The sequence below is a fragment of the Mus caroli genome, unplaced genomic scaffold (assembly GCF_978045245.1).
Source record: "Mus caroli unplaced genomic scaffold, Mus_caroli_1 scaffold_14, whole genome shotgun sequence".
NCBI classification, from domain to species: Eukaryota; Metazoa; Chordata; class Mammalia; order Rodentia; family Muridae; genus Mus; species Mus caroli.
In genome coordinates, this window is record NW_028227269.1 from 15,891,200 (window position 1) to 15,911,137 (window position 19,938).

At 45.0% G+C, this 19,938-nt stretch overlaps 1 protein-coding gene across 1 annotated transcript in view; it reads left to right on the top strand.

Annotated features, from left to right (window-relative positions):
- The window catches only part of LOC147001113 (uncharacterized), a 126,958-nt gene that overhangs the window by 8,410 nt on the left and 98,610 nt on the right, over nt 1–19,938 (top strand). Inside the window, exon 4 of the mRNA XM_085830218.1 lies at nt 615–1,686. Coding sequence (XP_085686344.1) covers nt 615–1,686 — 1,072 coding nt within the window. The remainder of the gene's footprint in view (nt 1–614; nt 1,687–19,938) is intronic.

Genomic DNA, 19,938 nt, shown 5'->3' on the forward strand with positions numbered 1-19,938 from the left:
ATAAATATCCCATATCAAAAGGATGTTATAAATGTTAGCCATGTAATAACAATCACAGATATCTCGAAAGATGCAAAACAACCCATAATGAGGGAGAACCCCATGAACATATAAAGTGATAAAACCGGGCTGGTGAGATGGCTCAGAGGGTAAGAGCACCCGACTGCTCTTCCGAAGGTCCTGAGTTCAAATCCCAGCAATCACATAGTGGCTCACAACCATCTATAAGGAGATCTGACTCCCTTTTCTGGAGTGTCTGAAGACAGCTACAGTGTACTTACATAGAATGAATAAATAAATATTTAAAAAAATAAAGTGATAAAACCAGATGATCTGGTCCATCTTTCTCATTAGACCAATTTGTAAACTTTATTCATCCTGATGAAATGATTGAACAGGGAAATTAATGTAGTAAACATATCACATGTGCCAATTTTCATTTCAGGTATGTAAGTAATCATAGTGGAGAGAAACTCTATGAATGTAATGAACGTTCTAAAGCCTTTTCATGTCCCAGTCATCTCCAATGTCATAAAAGAAGACAAATTGGAGAGAAAACACATGAACATAACCAATGTGGTAAAGCCTTTCCAACACCCAGTCATCTTCAATATCATAAAAGAACACATACTGGAGAGAAACCCTATGAATGTAATCAATGTGGTAAAGCCTTTGCAAGTCACAGTCATCTCCAACGTCATAAAAGAACACATACTGGAGAGAAACCCTATGAATGTAATCAATGTGGTAAAGCCTTTGCACAACTCATTAGTCTCCAGTATCATAAAAGAACACATACTGGAGAGAAACCCTATGAATGTAATGAATGTGGTAAAGCCTTTGCACGTCACAGTCATCTCCAACGTCATAAAAAAACACATACTGGAGAGAAACCCTATGAATGTAATCAATGTGGTAAAGCCTTTGCATGTCACAATGGTCTCCAATGTCATAAAAGAACACATACTGGAGAGAAACCCTATGAATGTAATCAATGTGGTAAAGCCTTTTCACAATACAGTTATCTCCAATATCATAAAAGAACCCATACTGGAGAGAAACCCTATGAATGTAATCAATGTGGTAAAGCCTTTGCAAGTCACAGTCATCTCCAACGTCATAAAAGAACACATACTGGAGAGAAACCCTATGAATGTAATCAATGTGGTAAAGCCTTTGCACAACTCATTAGTCTCCAGTATCATAAAAGAACACATACTGGAGAGAAACCCTATGAATGTAATGAATGTGGTAAAGCCTTTGCACGTCACAGTCATCTCCAACGTCATAAAAAAACACATACTGGAGAGAAACCCTATGAATGTAATCAATGTGGTAAAGCCTTTGCATGTCACAATGGTCTCCAATGTCATAAAAGAACACATACTGGAGAGAAACCCTATGAATGTAATCAATGTGGTAAAGCCTTTTCACAATACAGTTATCTCCAATATCATAAAAGAACACATACTGGAGAGAAACCCTATGAATGTAATCAATGTGGTAAAGCCTTTGCAAGTCACAGTCATCTCCAACGTCATAAAAGAACACATACTGGAGAGAAACCCTATGAATGTAATCAATGTGGTAAAGCCTTTTCACAATACAGTTATCTCCAATATCATAAAAGAACACATACCGGAGAGAAACCCTATGAATGTAATCAATGTGGTAAAGCCTTTGCAGGTGACAGTCATCTACAACGTCATAAAAGAACACATACTGGAGGGAAACCCTATGAATAATCAATTTGGTAAAGGCTTTGCACAACTCATTAGTCTCCAATGTCATAAAAGAACACGGCTGGGCGGTGGTGGCTCACACCTTTAATCCCAGCACTTGGGAGGCAGAGGCAGGCGGATTTCTGAGTTTGAGGCCAGCCTGGTCTATAAAGTGAGTTCCAGGACAGCCAGAGCTATACTGAGAAACCCTGTCTCAAAAAAAAAAAAAAAAATCAGTGTGGTAAAGCCTTTACAAGTCACAATGGTCTCCAGTATCATAAAAGAACACATACTGGAGCAAATTCCTATGAATGTAATCAACGTGGTAAAGCCTTTGCATGACCCAGTTATCTCCAATGTCATAAGAGAACACATACTGGAGAGAAACCCTAAGAATGTAATTGGTAAAGCCTTTCCACGTCACAGTCATCTCCAACGTCAGAAAACTAAACGTACTGGAGAGAAGCCCTATGAATGTTATCAATGTGGTAAAGCCTTTGCCGGTCACAGTCATGTCCAGTATCATAAAAGAACATATACTTTCCTGATATAGCTGTCTCTTGTGAGGCTATTCCAATACCTGGCAACCACAGAAGTGGATGCTCACAGTCATCTATTGGATGGAACACAGGGCAGTCATTGGAGTAGCTAGAGGAAGTACCCAAGGAGCTGAAGGGGTCTACATCCCTGTAGGCAGAACAGCAATAGAAACTAACCAATACCCCAGAGCTCATATCTCTAGCTGCATATGTAGCAGAAGATGGCCTAGTTTGCCATCACTGGAAGAGAGGCCCCTTGGTCTTGCAAACTTTTTAAGCCCCAGTACAGGGGAATGCCAAGGCCCACAAGTGGGAGTGGGTGAGTAGGGGAGCAGTGTTGGGGGAGTTTATAGGGGGACTTTCAGGATAGCTTTTTAAATGTAAATGAAGAAAATATCTAATAAAAAGATTGAAATGTAAAAAAAAAAAAAACATACTGGAGAGAAACTCTATGAATGTAATCAATGTGGTAAAGCCTTTGCAGGTCACAGTTGTCTCCAGTATCATAAAAGAACCCATAAGGGAGAGAAACCTTAGAAATGTAATCAATGTGATAAAGACTTTTCTCAAAGTTATTGTCTCTATAATCAATGTGGTAAAGACTTTTTACGACTTTATAGTCTCCATTATTTTTAAAGAACACATAGAAGACAGAAACCTTGGGAAGGTAATCGGTGGTGTAAAGCATTTGATGTCAAGGTCATCTATAATGACATAAAAGATCACATACAAGTGAGAACCCATGTCAATATTATGAACGTAGTAAAGCCTTTGCATGTCAGAGTTCTTTAGGCATACACAAGACAAACCGCAAGGTGGAGTAACCCCAATTTAAATGTTTGCTTTTCTGAGAGTTGGTTTGGTCATGAGATCTGCTCCTAGCCATTGAAAGGCTGAGGGAGAAACCCTCTGAGTATATTTAATATGGCAAAGCCTTTGCACAATTTTGTAGTCATCTTCATCATGGAAGAATTTGAACTGGGTAGAAACATTGTGAATCTATTTAGTATGGTGAAGCTTTTTCTTTTCTTTTTTTTTTTTTTTTTTTTTGGTTTTGGTTTTTTGAGACAGGGTTTCTCTGTGTAGCCCTGGCTGTCCTGGAACTCACTTTTTAGACCAGGCTGGCCTCGAACTCAGAAATCCGCCTGCCTCTGCCTCCCAAGTGCTGGGATTAAAGGCGTGCACCACCACACCCGGCTGAAGCTTTTTCATTGAGCTTCTTTTTATGTATATTCTTCTTTTTATGAGACTATTCGTACTGGTGACAGATGCTATGAATGTCAGCAGTGTGGTAAAGCCTTTACATTGTTGGGTCCACTGAGGTTCAACACAACTCACACTCCAGGACAATGCACAGGATAAGAATTTATTGGGCTGGGTGGTGGTGGTGCACTCCTTTAATCCTAGCACTCAGGAGGCAGATGCAGGCAGATTGCTGAGATCGAAGCCCAACTAGTCTAGAGTGTGTTCCAGGACAGCCAGGGCTACACAGTGGAACCCTGTTTGGGAAAACAAAAAAAGGAAAAAAAAAAGAATTTATTGGGATTAAGTCACTACTGATCAATGAGAGACACAAAAGTATACTCAGAAGTGTATCTTCAAAACCCCACCGCCCACACCCAACCTGAGACAGAAAGTTGTATAGCTTTCAAACACAAAAACCTCAATGTCCTGGGCCAACTTACAGCTACATTTTCTCCCAAATCAAAACTTATTTTTATTGAATGAGTCAATAAATGGTGATTGCTAACTCCTTGTATTTTGTTGTTGTTGTTGCAGCTGTGGGTGGTGTTGGTGTTGGGCTCTGTGTGTGCTTTCCCTTCTTTTGTAGACAGTAAGAGATTATTTACTACCTGTGTTTTCATGTGTATCCTTAACTTCCTCGGGTTAGATTCTACCTCTATCTCTTTGTGTTGGTCAGTATGTTTAGAGAGAGGTTGTTTAAATTTGAGTTTATCGTGGACTATCTTAATTTTTTCCATTACGGTCATTTTTTTACATATTAAAATCCAGGCATCTGTTGTTTCTGCGGCACATGTGTACAAACCCTTCAGGCATCTACAGATTCCAAGAAGACATCTGTGATATTAATAGATCTTCCTTTATGTTTTTCCTGGCTTTTTACCTTTGCAGCTTTTAGTATTCTTTCCTTGAACTGTATGTTTTGATTATTACACAGGGAAGAGACTTTATTTTTTGGTCCCTTCTGTTTGGTGTTTTGATGATTCTTGTGTTTTCTTTATGTTAGGAAGTTTTTCTTCTAGGATTTGGTTGTCAATACTTTCTGAGACTTTGAGCGAGGATTCTCCTTCCTCTCTTCCTAAGTATTGTTATGTTTAGTCCTTTTACAGTGTCCTGGATTTCCATGATATTTTATATCAGGAAGATTTAGACTTATCGTTTTTTTTTGTCTGATTTACCCATTCCTTCTATTGCTTATTCAATGATTGAGATTTTTCTTCCATGTCTGTGTTCTGTGGGTGAACCTTGCCTCCGTAGTTCCTTTTTGCAGTCCTAAATTTTTATTTCCACTATTTCCTAAGATTCAGTTTTCTTTTTTGTTTCTATTTCCACTTTTATGTATTGAATAGTTTTGTTTACTTCACCTGTTGGTGTATTCTTTCTTGGCTTTATTTATAGGAATTTTGGCTTCCTCTACCTTTTGGGTTGTGTTTTCCTGGCCTTCTTTGTGGCATTCATTGATTTCCTCCAATTTTTTTCTCTTTTCCTGGATTTCTCTAAGTGATTTGGTCATTTCCTCTTTAAGGAACTCTGTCATCTCCATACATTTGGGGTTATAATATTTTTCTTGTAATTTAGCTTTGTTGGAATATTTAAGACCTTCTTTGACAATATAAATGAGCTCAGAGTCATTAGCCAGAGAGTGATAAATGCTGGTCCTTATTACATTATCGAGTACCAATATCATGGAATGGAATGGCGCTATCTAAGCTAAGTGTTCAGCTTAGATTTAATCAGATGTGTGATTAATTCCGAGGTTTTTCTTTTTCCTTATACTGGACGGATAGCCAAGTGAGGCACTTTTTGAAAGAGTTACTTTTTGTAAGACACCTGTTTTTATCACTAACCTTGGAGTCACCATTAAAATATAAAAAGAGCTGATGGTGACATGGTGAGTAACTTTGTAATTTTCCAGCATGTATTTATTCATGTCAGGTGGATGAAGACAGACCAGATTGATAGATATGCAAATTGTGGTCTTTAGCTTGATCCAAGCAATATTGAATTTCTGATTTTGGAGATATGTCCAATGCACCTTCAGGGTTTAGTCAGCTCAGATGATTATGACACAGGCCATTGGCTGTAGTTGTGTGTCATGGGAGCAGATCACAGTAACTGATATTACACACAGGAGCCAGGTCAAAGAGTATTGAATTAATGCCATTTTTTTCTGCCAGATTATATATGTGTATATGTATGTGTATATATATATGTTTGTATACATGTACATATATATATACACACACACATATTCAATTATGTTTCAATTTTTCCTTTTTTAATTAATTTTTTTACTTATTTAAGTACATCCTGTTCCTGTCCCATTGTGGACAGAAAGACAAGGCAGTCCTCTGCTACACATGTGCCTGGGGCAATGAGCCGGTCCTTGGATGCTCCTTGGTTTTTGGCTGGGAGGTCTGAAGTGTCCAGGTTAGCTCACAGTTTTGTTCTTCCTATCTGATTGCCATCCTCTTCACCCCCTGAAGTCAATACACTGACCTGTCCTTGTGTGACATTTCCCCCTACAACAATATATCAATATATAGATGTATATCGATCTATATATTTCTATATCTATCTATTCATCTCTATATCTATATATCATCTATAGATCTTCAATCTATACATCTATATATCTATATATCACCTATAAATCTATATATCTACATATCTATGCATCTATATGTATATATCTATATATCTGTACACCTATCTATACACTATCTATACACTATACATCTACATATCTATACATATCACTAAATCTATACATATATCTATATATTCATATATATATATAAATCTATATATAAAAATCTATATCTCTTTAAATATATATATATAAATCTATCTATCTATAAGTCTATATATGTTTAGCTTGATGTAGCCTTGTCTAAAAGGACTGTTATGTTCTAGGTTTCAGACGTTCAGCCTGAGAGGAAACAGTATGAGTAACATTTGATGTGATACCAGATCCTCGCCTCTGGACCCATATTTTACGATAATTTGGGGGATTATGATTACATCATTCCTACCTCCTGTGATCAATCAGTAAACACATCTAATGCCTGCAGCTGGCAAGAAGAAAGGTTGATGGCATTTCAGTTCCTGGCCTTGGTGTCTTTGGAAGAGACCATGACAGAGAGGGAAGAAGAAGCAGGAAAAAGGTCCCATGGGTGGATGGATTGGGAGAGCATGGCCAGGAGGGCGAGCCTGAGAATGTGAGCAGCCTGGGCAGAATATGGCAAGTGAGCTGGGCGTGGTGGCACTCGCCGTTAATCCCAGCACTTAGGAAGCAGAGGCAGGCAGATTTCAAGGGTGATGGTAGTGTGCTGTCTGAGTTGGGATATATTTTTACTCCATGTGTACATTTTCTATGTGCCATTTTCTGAGCCAGAAAAACATGTCTGGGCAATATGGGCTTTGAGGAAAAGGCCTGGCTCGGGTCATTCCCAATAAGGTCCAGAGCAGGACCTTGAGTGCTCCTTTGAGCCTTCCCAAGCCCAGCCAGGATACTCTATCAAGTATCCTAATGACCAGAAAAGAAAAAGGTCTAGGAACCACACACAGCCCCATCTGGATAGCCCAGTCACCTGAATCCATAGAGCCATGGCCATGACCATCACCCACATTGGCTTTGTGACAATGTTATTCCAGCTGAGGGTGACCAGTATCTCACCAGGCTTCTGTTAGTGGGGGATCATAGGAATTACACACACACATCACATGCATACACAAATGCACACATAGTACACACTTGCATACTCATGTAAACACACACACAATCAACTTTACTTGGGCACTTGGGATAAGTGAAGGGATGTTGTGAGCTCATCCATGTGCCAGTGCCCTATGTGATCTGTGGTCTTCTTTTCCACGGGCATGTTCTAGCAGCTTGTCGAGCCTGGGCATCATCCCACAGTGGTTCTGATCCCTGCTCTGCCTTGGCCTCCACTTGGTCCTAGATAAGTCACCCCAAGGCCAATAGGCCTGCAGAGCATTAGAGCTGTGGATGAAAGGGGTGCCATTTGCAGAGACTGTGGGGACAATCTCTTGAGGGATCTCAGAGGACAGGTCATGTAACGGAGGCTGAGAGGTAAGAAGAACCCTGTAAGTACCAGGATGAACCAGGCCTACTTAACCATGAGGCCAGCATCACCACCATTGTTTCAGAGTTTGTGCATGTTTCATGGTTCTTTCTAATCCCAATGGCTGCTACCTCAAGAGGTCTGCAAGATGCAGAGGCAAATGTCAAGTGGTACTTCTGTCCCTGGCTCTAGTAAAGGCAGCTAGTTCCCTAGAGACTTAGACCAGCAGTTCCCAGCAGACCTGGGAGTGACTGGGTCTCCCTCACCCCTCCCCCTAGCCCCAGACACCGAAGCTCCTATAGCATTCATAGAGAGAATTTCATGGCATAGGGTGTCCTCAGGACTTCCTCTGGGTGGAGTTCCTTTCTGGCCTTCATCTCCTGGAGGGAGAATATATCTCCTGCTGCCTTTTTCTTCACTCCTGCACATTCCATAGACACTCTGTCCAGGTTGTCAGTGAGTCTAAAGGAGATACCCAGAAAGAGGCCCTTGTCTTCGGAAAAAGGGTCTTTGGGTCCCCTCAATCAAAATAAACACAATGGAATATGGTGTGAACTGCTGGGGCTAAAGAGAGCAGTTTCTGAGTCTATATGACTGAATGTCACCTGCATACATGCCTCCAGGCCCCAGGGTCCTTGACTCCAGATGCCATCCATGCACAAGTGTATGGTAGGGTCCAGTCAAGCCTGGAAACTGATGTCTGGAAGCTGGAGCAGACAAAGAGGTCAGAGGAGTACAAGTTCTAGCCTATAGTGACTTTTCCTCTGAGTATCAACCTTTCCTGTCTACCAGTCAGCATCTTCTCCATCTGCCCAAGGTTAGGGTCATTCGCACAGCACATCTTCAGGCCAAGTCCATGCATACTTGGTAAAGGTGGCTGGATGAATGAATGAGCAAAGGACTCATATTCCTGTGTGTGTAAGAATAGCGAGCTCCCAGCCGGGCGTGGTGGCACACGCCTTTAATCCCAGCACTCAGGAGGCAGAGGCAGGCGGATTTCTGAGTTCAAGGCCAGCCTGGTCTACAGAGTGAGTTCCAGGACAGCCAAGGCTACACAGAGAAACCCTGTCTTGAAAAACAAAAACAAACAAACAAAAAAATTTAAGAATAGCGAGCTCCCAGGGCAAATATCTTTCGGAGTCCTATGTAGTGCTCTGAGGAGTCCTCCTTCTAACCACTCTTCCTTCTGGGCTATCACTGGAGCCAGGAGGGATGGGAGCCTCTGAATAGTCAGTGAGGTAACACATCTCTCTGTAGGTGAAGGGGTGTTCGGGTGTGTATATGTCTGTAAACTTTGCAACATGTATGGTATGAAGTGTGAGCCACTGCCTGAGGGTCCCTAACTCTCACACTCCTATTCCCAAGCAGTAGGCATGGACTTCCCAGGATACCTGCTGCCATGAGAGAAGGGGCCTTCCTCCTGAAACCCCACCCCTGTGTCTAGGAAGCCCTTGGTGCTTGGGCCCCTGTACTAGACCTACCCCTCAATAACAGGAGCCTCTGTGCTCCCTGCCCTGATATTTGCCTGGCTACATCCTTCCTTCCCTCCCCTCATTTCCTCTTTGAAGTACAGGAGTTAGGACGTCACTGGCCCTACCTAGGGATTCTTCCAAATCACAGTGACCCCAGGCTCTTTACCAACACAGAACATGGTTTTTAATGCCACTGCACTAGGTGTGACCTGCAAGAGAAGCTTTTCAGGTCGGTGGCTTCCCTCCTCACAGGGTGCTGTACTCAGATGGAGCTCATTGAGGAAGCCTGTGGTCTTTCACAGTAAAAGTCCTCCAATGTCCCCACCGAGCATTTGCCTGGTGATTCAGTTTTTCTCTGTCTCCTCATAGCTTCTGTTTCCCTTCCTTTCATAGAAATAGGCTGTAAACTCCACACACAGGGACCTTCACTCTTGGTTTACAGCTAAGGAGACAGGACTCAGAGAAATCAAGTTAGAACATATGGCTAGAAGGGAAGGCTGTAGGAAGGGATTGACCCAGGGACCACCAAATCTGCATGTCTCATTGCAGCGTGACACAGTAAACTGCAGCTCCTTTTAGAGAGGGACACATATATGATCAGTCAGGAGCAATGAGAGATATTCTACCCTGTTCTATGCTAGGCCTGGCTCATCACCTTGGGTTACTGCTGGACCCTCCCAGGAGTGTTGGGTGCTGGCCACTGGCCAGGGCAGCCTGAGTCATTGACCATGCAGGACCAGTCCTAGAGGCCCCATGCCATTCCCCTGGCTACTGGGGAAAGGCCATTGCTGGCTTCTTGGCCTGCAGCATCAGAACACAGTTGATAATGACCTGTCATCCCAGCCAATCAGGAGCCCATGTGTGAGTTATTCCATAGCTGGCTCAGGAGCCCCAAAGAACCTGCTGCATCAAGCCTTGGGCCAACATGCCAACCTGAGCCTGGGTGCTGAGCAACAAGGCAGAGAAGCCTATTCTGACTCCATCCCACCAGGACTGACTTCACAAGACGTCCATCTGTAGAGGGACTGGGGGAACGAATTGGAGGCCTCTGCCCTCTCCTGCTTGCAGCAATGTCTTACATCTCCTTCAAAAGAGCACTTAAGGCATGCTGTGCTCAATTAAATTCAGTTGACTGAGGAGAGTCTTGAGTGCAAGGCTGGCCTGGGCTATATAGAAAGACTCTATCATAGCCAGATGGTGGTGAGGCTCTCCTTTAATCCCAGTACTCATGAGGCAGAGATAGATGGATCTGTGTGAGTTCCAAGCCAGCCTGGTCTACAGAGCAAGTTTCAGGACAGCCAGGGCTACACAGAAAAACCTTGTTTAAAAAAATAAAAAAGACTCTGTCACATGAAAACGGGAGGGGGAGGGAGAGGAGGGAAGATAGGCTGGAGTTGGCTACAACTGTTGGTAGAATGCTTTCCTAAGATTCACTGAAGTCTAAAGTCTATCCCTAAGTGCACCACAAAATGCATGTGGTGGTACATGACTCTAACCCCAGCCCTTGGGAAATCGAGGCAGGATGATCAGGAGTTCAAGGTCATCGTCCTTTATACAATGAGTTCAGTGTCCAGCCTTCCATACATGAAACCCTGTCTCAAAACCACAGGGTGTGGACTCAGCCCACAGGAAGAATACTGTTTGTATAACACAGGTGTCTGTTCCTCTGGCTCAGCCTTGAGCTTCTACTGTGCAGTTGAGCATCCATTGTGTCCTGAGATTTTTGACTTGCTAATTCCCCAAGATTTCCATAAAGCTGGACATTAGGTGAGGAACGTGAGGGCCTGGATCTGCCCTGCCTTTCATGTCTTTCCAGCTATCCCCATTGACAGTTCCTAGTCTGCTTGGGTTGGTCATCTTGGTTGTGCTCCATGTTAGCTGGCCGACCTCTGTCCCTGTGGGGATACTATCACTTCCTCATTGGGCAGTTGTTGAGTGCTGCAGGGCAGTGAGTTCTCCTTAGTTCTGGTCCTGGCACACATCCACAGATTGCTTTTTGCTTTTCTCTCTTCCACCACAGGGAACTAGCTGCCCAGATGTCCTGCTGGTCACATACAGAAGCAGAGGCCTGTAAAAGGTCTGGTCTGATGATGAGCATCTTTGATGATAATGACCTCTTGGGAAGGAACAAGAAGCCTTACTTGAGACCCCATAGCTGGATTGTTGTCGAAAAGGAGGGACATCAGCATCTGGCAAGTGAACAGCTCCTAGTGTGACACATTCCTGAGTGTCTATTCTACTGTCACTATTGTGCCAGAATGGAGCTTTCTAGAAGACTAATTCACCCACAACCCTCACATTCCTTCCTGAGTCCCTAACCCTGGAGGTCACAAAGTGTTTGAGCCTTCAGGGTAGGAAGAGTCTCTTGGCCCTCATGCTGAGCCTTTGAAATGTCATGCAGCCCTGACTCACAGTTATAAACAGTGTGTGTACACTGCACTGTTTGGGGGCACTGTGGGGGTTCATGGTGGCAAACTATTAAATACAGAAATGCAGGGCCCCACAGTCTGAGGTGGAGTGCTCCCTGTGTGTAAGCAGAAGGACCTGGGTTCAGATCCCCAGCATCCGTATAAAGCGCCACATATGTCCTTGTTGGCTGTGACCTTGGCACTGTGGGATAGGGACAACAGGAACCAATTCTAGGGTCGTTCTGGCCGGCTAGTCTAGAGAAAATGGTGAATAGTACTCTCTGGGTTCAGAGAGAGGCCCTGACTCACAAACAGGGGCAGGACGCTGAGGCCTGTGGACCTGACTCTGTGCTTACAAACAACTACTACTGTTTCAGAGGACCTGAATTCAGTTCACAGCACCCACATCTGGCTTTGTGAGCCACCAGGAACTTCAGTTCCAGAGCCCTGACTTCTTCCCGCCTCTCAAAGCATACAAACACAGACATACAAGTGAATAGAAATTTAAAAATCTTTTTTAAAAAGAAAAAGATAGCTGGGCAGTGGCAGCACACAACTTCAATCACAGCATTCATGAAGCAGAGGCAGGTGGGTCTCTGTGAGTTCGAGGCCAGCCTGGTCTACAGAGTGAGTTCCAGGATAGGCAGGGCTACACAGAGAAACACTGTCTTGGCAGAAGGGCAGAGTAAAGAAAAGCAAAAAGAAGGAAAAAACATTCTCATGTCAACCTCTGTATCCTGGATGGGAAAGCATGCATGTGTGTATGTGCATAAGGGTGTATGTGTGTGTGCATGAGGGTGCATGTGTGTGTGCATGAGGGTGCATGTGTGTGTGCATGAGGGTGCATGTGTGTGTGCATGAGGGTGCATGTGTGTGTGCATGAGGGTGTGTGTGATGGTTTGTATATGCTCGGCCCAGGGATTGGCACTATTAGAGGGTGTGGCACTTTTGGATTAAGTGTGGCCTTGTGGGAGTAGGCATGTCACTGTGGGTGTGGGCTTTTAGACCCTCGTCCTAGCTGCCTGGAAGTCAGTATTCTGCTAGCAGCTTTCAGATGAAGATGTAGAACTCTCAGTTCCTCCTGCGCCATGCCTGCCTGGATGATGCCATGTTCCCCCCTTGATGATAATGGACTGAACCTCTGAACCTGTAAGCCAGCCCCAATGAAATGCTGTCCTTTGTAAGAGTTGCCATGGTTGGTCAGGGTATCTGTTCACAGAGTAAAACTCTAACTAATATAATGTGTAAAACACACACACACACACACACACACACACACACATGAAAAAGGAGTTCAGTGTCTGATCTGAGGAAGTGCTCTGAACAAAGCAGGACCAGAGTCTGAAGGTAGATGAGAATTGATGCTAATCCTAGAGGCCTCTTCCAAGAGAAAGCACATATACCCGAGGACTCAACCTCTCTGAAACAGACAGCAAGAAGGGCAGAGAGGTGGAGGATCTGCAGATGCAGCCACCCTTGGGCTGAAACATACATACCAGGGTCCAAAGAGGGGAAAAGCACAGTAATGATGTCCCAAAAGTGTAAGTCTTAACAGAAGGTCAGAAATGCCATTCGGGATGTTGGGGAGAGTGACCATGGAGTCTGGGAATTCCACCCCCAAGGAGTGGTGGGATGTTTGTGTCTGAGCAGGCTGCAGGGTGTGAGTAGGAGCTTCCTGGGTGACTGGAGTGGGTGTGACCCAGATGAGCCTAGCTTGGTGAGGAGAGTCACCCACATGGCTCCCTTCCTGTTACAGTAGCTTTTTCTGTTAATAAAAAGTTCTTGGGGATTTCCTGTTCTTTTCTCCACCTTCTCTGGTTCCCCAACTCTTGTGGGGCCTCTCAGGCTTGGGAAAGAGCAGAGGGAGAGAGGTCTGGCGGTGCAGGGTGGGGCTTTCCGTGCAGCCTTGCCAGCTGCCCCTCTTCCTCATTTTACATTGCACTTTTACCTTGTTGCTTAAGTTTTATGCATATGGATTAATTTGTGTGTGATGGGCAAGTGTTCCAGCTAATGTAGGTCAGAGGACACAACCTCCGGTATTCAGTTCTCTCCTCCTACTACGTGAATTCTCAGGCGTAAACTCAAGTCATCAGGCTTGGTGCCTGGTGCCTTTACCCAAGGAGTCATTTCAATGGCTCTGATATCTTTTTTTTTTTTTTTTAAACAGTCATTGAGGATCTGGGGAATTGGGAGTGTGAGCTCCTGGAATGTAGCTCATTCAGGATGGTTTTGCAGTGACTAGTACCGTGACATGGGATCTATGGTTCAGATGGCAGGCTGAGGTTGCAGTAACACTCTAGTCTCCCTCCCATAGATCTCACTGGGTGGCTGGCTATTGTCCCACTCAGAAGAGGATACCTCTCTCACTGTAGCCTCTGCCTCCCTGGCTGGACTCAGGCTTCTGGTCCCTTATAGCTGGCTTCTCCAGAGAGGTCCAAGGTAGCCTGCAGGATAGGTCTGTGGACCTGTGGAGGACTGTGGGATGGCAACACATTATCTCTCACTCCTGTCAGTATCAGTGAGTAAAGTGATCACCGGATGTCTTAGGATGCTAATTGCTGTGAATAGGATCCCTGTGTGGTGGCATCAGCTCCAGAGTCCTTGGTACTGCCCAGCGCTGTCCAAGAAATATGATGACATTCATATATAATATGAGATTTTCCTACAACCACATGGAAAGAGGAAAGAGAAACGGGGTGAACAATGTCCACAGCCTGTTGGATTTAACCCATTGTATTCCAAGCAGGCGCAATAACTGTGTATTTTACCCTAAGGACTTAGTTTGGACTGTTTGTTCTAAAACTTCTAATGCTGTGACTCTTTAATACAGTTCCTCATGTCATGGTCACCCCAACCAAAAAATTATTTTTATTGCTACTTCATAATTGTAAATTTTATCGTTACAAATCGTAATATAGATATGTGTTTTCTGATAGTTTTAGGCAACCCCTATGAAGAGTCCTGCAATCCCCAAGGAGTTGGGACCCACCCATTGAGAAGCTCTGGTTTAGACCTACTATGCTTTCTTGCCTAGTTTAGAAATTGAAGGGGCTGGTGAGATGGCTCAGTGGGTAAGAGCACCCGACTGCTCTTCCGAAGTTCCAGAGTTCAAATCCCAGCAACCACATGGTGGCTCACAACCATCCGTAATGAGATCTGACTCCCTCTTCTGGAGTGTCTGAAGACAGCTACAGTGTACTTACATATAACCAATAAATAAATTAAAAAAAAAAAAAAAGAAAAAAAAAAAAAGAAATTGAAAGGGGTGTCTGCAGAGGGCTAGGGAATCCACCAGCCTACTCCCTCTAGTGTCCATGCATCCTCAGTGCAGCTTGTGTGGCTCCAGGTGCACCTCCTGTAGCTGATGGCCATTCTGCTGAGGGCTGCACTGAAGTGGAGGCTAAGGCTGTTCGAGTTTCACCTACAGCAGGATGGAGGAGGATGAGGGGGAGGAGGAGGACGAGGACAATTTCCCCAATTCCCATTACTGTGAAGTCACATGTCCTTGATGCACCAAGGCAGTTGTCTGTCAGATCTTATCCCTGCTAGAATATGAAGTGAGAGGTGGCCATGTGAAACCAAGAGACCCTCATTCCTCCCTCCTAAAAAGTAGAAAGTAGGGCTGTCTGATCAATGAAGCCTGGGTTAGTCTGATGGCCGGAGCTAGGTAGGTATTTTTCTTTAGGGGAGCAGGCACAGTGATTTTTCTGTCCCTGCATAAAAGCGTTCTTTTTTTGTCAAGTGTTTTCCCAGACAGCTAAACATCACTAAGGTTGGCTCAGTTGCTTAATGAATGACAGAGGGGTAATGCGGTGTGTACCACTGAGCCTGTCACACATCTTTGCTGCTGTCTCAGTGCCTCCAGGAGAGCTAAAATGAGGTCCCTCATATTAAATATTTTATCCAGGTCTCTGTTAGGCATCTACGGCTGAGTCCCAGGAAGCATCTATGAGGCCACCAGCATTTGTGGACTCCACTTAGCAGGTTCATGAAAATGAGCATTAAGAGATCGTGGCTTTGACAGCCACTTTATTGGTAAGGATCTTCTTTGGGTACCAGCTAAATGCACCTTGGAAACTCATTGCCTCTCAGGATGTTAGGAGGGAAGGGGCCCAGGATAGATCAAAACCCAAAGGACAGAGCCCAGCTCTAACCTAGGTCTTTTCTTTCTCAATGGGACTCATTCTGCTAACTCCTAGCTGAGCCACGTGAGACAGCTTACCACACCCTGGAGGCTCTGTCATCCTCCACCATCCCCTCTGGGCCTACAGTTTTGACTCTAAATTCCATCTTCTTGGCCAGAGCACCTAGTTCTCCTGCCTAGGAATGTGCCATTGTAGTGCAGGGCACTCAAGAGTAGGGACCACAATCCAGCATGACTCAAGCATCTATACTTCAAGAACCAAGAGACTGGAAAACACTGGAGCAGGTCCTGACTGCCTGCTCAAGTATGGGCTTCTCTGGTGATGCACTCTCCCAGGTGACGGAGTATATCTGTCAAGAAGGAGGCTAAGGTGGGGGTGGGGGGCTTTCTGCTGCTGGGAGCCTGCTTTCTTGTCCTCCCTGGGGGTTCTTTGGCTAGCTTGCTCTATGACTGTTGGTACTCTGTCCCAAGCATCTGTACTGAATCCTTGTCCCCTTTGGAGAGGAAGGGGGGTCACTGTCACTGACTGCACTGTCTGAGAGTTCCTATGGCTCAGGGCTAGCTGCTGGATATTCAAGAGTCTCAGCAGCAATTAGCATTGTAAAGGTGTGTTTTCCCATCTGGGTGTAGTGGAACATGGCAGGGCAGGAGGACTATGCTCCATGGTGTCCCTCCAGACTAAGGCTTCTTTACATAGAGCCCTTCTTTACTGGAGTTTCAGAACTCCACCCTTTCTTCCTCCTTATCTCATACTGCTTATGCCATTGGTCCCAGGTGCTTAAGATGGCCAGACACATTCCCATTGTCACCACCCTTCCTTTAAATAACATTGCATGCAGGAACAGATCTTAAAGCCATTGTTCCTCAGAACCAGGTCCCGAGGCTCAGACCCTTCCTTTTCTCTTTTCTACATCCCATGAACCCTCAACGCCTCAGGGGTAGCCCTGAAACATGGATTGAAGATTCCCGGGTGGTCTCCATCCTCCTGATGCTTATGCCTTGTTCTTTGATCCACAGAGGGTCACTCAGGATCTGCTTGGATGTGAGCTATGTCAAAGTTCTTCCTGCCTCCAAATTAGTATTAGTACATCCTGAGAACAAGGCCATCTGTGTGTGTGTGTGTGTGTGTGTGTGTGTGTGTGTGTGTGTATGTGTGTGTGTGTACTATAACCACAACAGCAAGCATGTCCTAAACCAATGCAAAGCATGTATTCTAATTAGCAGCCTGATACCAGGAAGGAGGCAAAGGCTGGGCAGAGGCACCGCCTTGTGTTCTGGAGCTCCCACCTCGGAATTATTTGGTAAGGAGCAGATCTTCAAGCCATTGGGAAGGGAATGGGAAATAAGGGAAACAAGGCCTCTCCTCCAACACCTCCAAGGCTGTCTGCACTGCAGCCTCCTCCCAGCAGATATCTGCAGAGCACGTACAAGGAGTTTGGCATTTTAGTAGCATCTGTTAGATGATAAATCACAGACAAGCAGTGATGTGTGTTCAGTGAGGTGAGTGGATGCTGCGTTCATGAGCTGGAAACCAAGGGTCTCTGGCAAGGCTGTGGGGTGCAGGGCTGTTGATCATGAAGAGGAGCCACAAGCACAGGGCTGGCTGGGGTGGCAGTGCAGCTGTTTCCACATTGCCCTCTCTGGGACTGTCATACCAGCACCATCCCATAGCCGGGTATCCTGGAGTCAGGTCCTGGCTCACTTAGGAGAGGTTCTGCAGCTCTCTGATGATCAGTTCTCTGGTTAGCAAGATGTGTCTGATGGGTGACATTTCTAAGTGAACTCCAGGCCAGAGACACATTGTAAGATTCCCTGTGTGAATGGTTCAGTTTTGAGGGCCTTGTAGCTACATGGCTTCACCAGGTCTAGGTCTTCTCTCTCCAATACTTTTGGAGAGATATTTGAGCAGGAGACCCCACAACTCCCAACTTGGTTCAACCTGGCTTCTCTACCTTTTACCTGCTACCACCCCAAACTCTGCCCTCTTTTCTGGGATCTCCTGTTTACCATGTTTCACAGATGTGTCTCCTGCCTGAGGGCCTCCCGAGAGCCTGCCTCTGACAGTAACATCCTAGTAGCCACCTCCTGGGCTCAGCTCATTGTCCCTTCCTCTAGGTACTCCAGTTCCCTTCTCCCTCTCCTGCCCTCCTTTTCCCTCTCCCTTCCTTCCTTCCTTCCTTCCTTCCTTCCTTCCTTCCTTCCTTCCTTCCTCCCTTCTTCCTTCCTTCTTCATTGCCACCTTCCTCCTTCCTTCCCCATCAATATTCCTGGATTATCCCCAGACATCTCTTTCTGCACCTCTTGTCCTGCTCCATTAAGGGATTCTTTGGACCAAACACCACCAGGTGTACCACCCTCCCACTGTTGGCTACCCTATTCTTACCTACACTTCCGTGTTACCAGGGTGGCTTCAATTTTACATGTGTCTGGTTAATTTAGTTTCCAAAATGAATTACCTACAATAAAACTAGGGCATTTCTATCCCTTCCCAAAGAGTCATGATATGCTCCTACTCTGTGTTGGTGTTTGATTTAGAGCCCTGGGTAGTGGGTTCCATGGAGAGCAGCTAGATCTTCATCTGTATGCTTATCCTAGGCCTGTGGTGACCCCTCAGCCACCAGCAGTCGCATTTGTCCTCTTAGGGCCGACTCTGTGGCTGCAGAAGTTGGTATTGTGGGCTTCTCTTCAGAGCTGGATGTAGGTAGCTTCTGGGGGTACTTCCGGCCAGCACTGGACACCCTGTCAAACTCAATGTCCAGTGAGCAAGGGAGAGGTTGGCTAACTTGTGTTGAAGCCAAGGCTGTAGATGATAAGGAAAGAGGACACTAAACCTTGGTAGAAGCAAGCCTGTGAGATAGGAAGTGAGTGTAGCAAGAAAACAGAGTATCTGGCAGTCAGCCATCACTGGGGGACTTAAGAGAGCCTGCGCCCTTCTATGCAGGTCCTCCAGGACCTTAGTTCTGTGTTTCAGTTGTTTTTTTGTTTTTGAGACAGGGTCCTCTCACTGTAAACCAGGCTGGCATGGAGCTCAAAGTTATCTGGCTGCCTCTGCCTTCTGACTGCTGGGATTAGAGCTGTGTGCCAGCACCAAGGCTCTGTCTCTATTTCTTGTTCCTGAAGCCCCTCCCAGACAGGGCTTAGCCTATAGTGTTCTATCAACTCGGAGGTTCTTAGACATGCCACCAGTCAAGAGATAGAGGCAGGGACACTGTGATTTGGGGATGCTTCTTCTTTGAGTAGAAAATAAAATCTAAGGGGACTGGGATCCTGGAGAGAGGGCTCTTGCTGTTCTTGCAGAGGACCCCAGTTCAGTCCTGTTCCCTACACCCACATGGTGGCTCACAACTTCTGTAACTCCAGTTCCAGGGATCTGACATACTATTCAGGCCTCTGCAGGTACCAGGCAATCTCACAATGTATTATATAAGAAGAAAAACATTTGTTACATACTATATAAATAAATATTCTTAAAGCTTTGAAAGAGAAAAAAAGAAAAGAACACATGAACACATTTTGACAACTTAAAACTGCAAATGCCCTTTAATCCCAGCACTCGGGAGGCAGAGTCAGGGGGATTTCTGAGTTCGAGGCCAGCTTGGTCTACAAAGTGAGTTCCAGGACAGCCAGGGTTATACAGAGAAACCCTGTCTCAAAAACCAAAAAAATAAAAAAATAAAAACAACAACAACAACAAAAAAAAAAAAACAAAATAAAAACCCTGCAAATGAGCCAGGCATTGTGGCTCACACCTGTGACGGCTAGACAGGGGAGGCAGGAAGGTAAGGGTGAGGTTCGTCCTCAGCTACAAGTAAGTTTGAAGCCAGCCTGAGCTACATGAGACCCTATCTCAGAAAACAAATAAATAAAATTACAAAGGAAAACAAGACAAAAGGTCTTACAAGGTCCATCCAGCCTATTCCCCACTTCAGTCAACTTTACCTTTCCAGTAAGTTCTTCCACAGGAGGCCTCCACTCACAAACCCATCTGACCAGTTCTCACAGATGGCAGCAATGGCCACATGCCCTTGTGCATAATCTTCTTCCATTTGTAGATATCTCTCTGTCTCTCTGTCTTTCTCTGTCTCTCTTTCTCTGTCTGTCTCTGTCTCTCTCTCTGTCTGTCTCTCTGTGTGTTTGTGTGTGTGTGGGGGTGGTGGTGTTTGTGTGTATGTCTCTGAGAGAGAGCCAGGGTTTTTCTGTGTAGTCCTGGCTATCCTATAACTTGCTCTGTATTCCAAGGTAGCCTTCTTTGAGCTCCTATCTGTCTGCACTGTCACTGAGTGCTGGGGTTAAAGGCATGCACCACTACTGGCCTTCCTGTTCT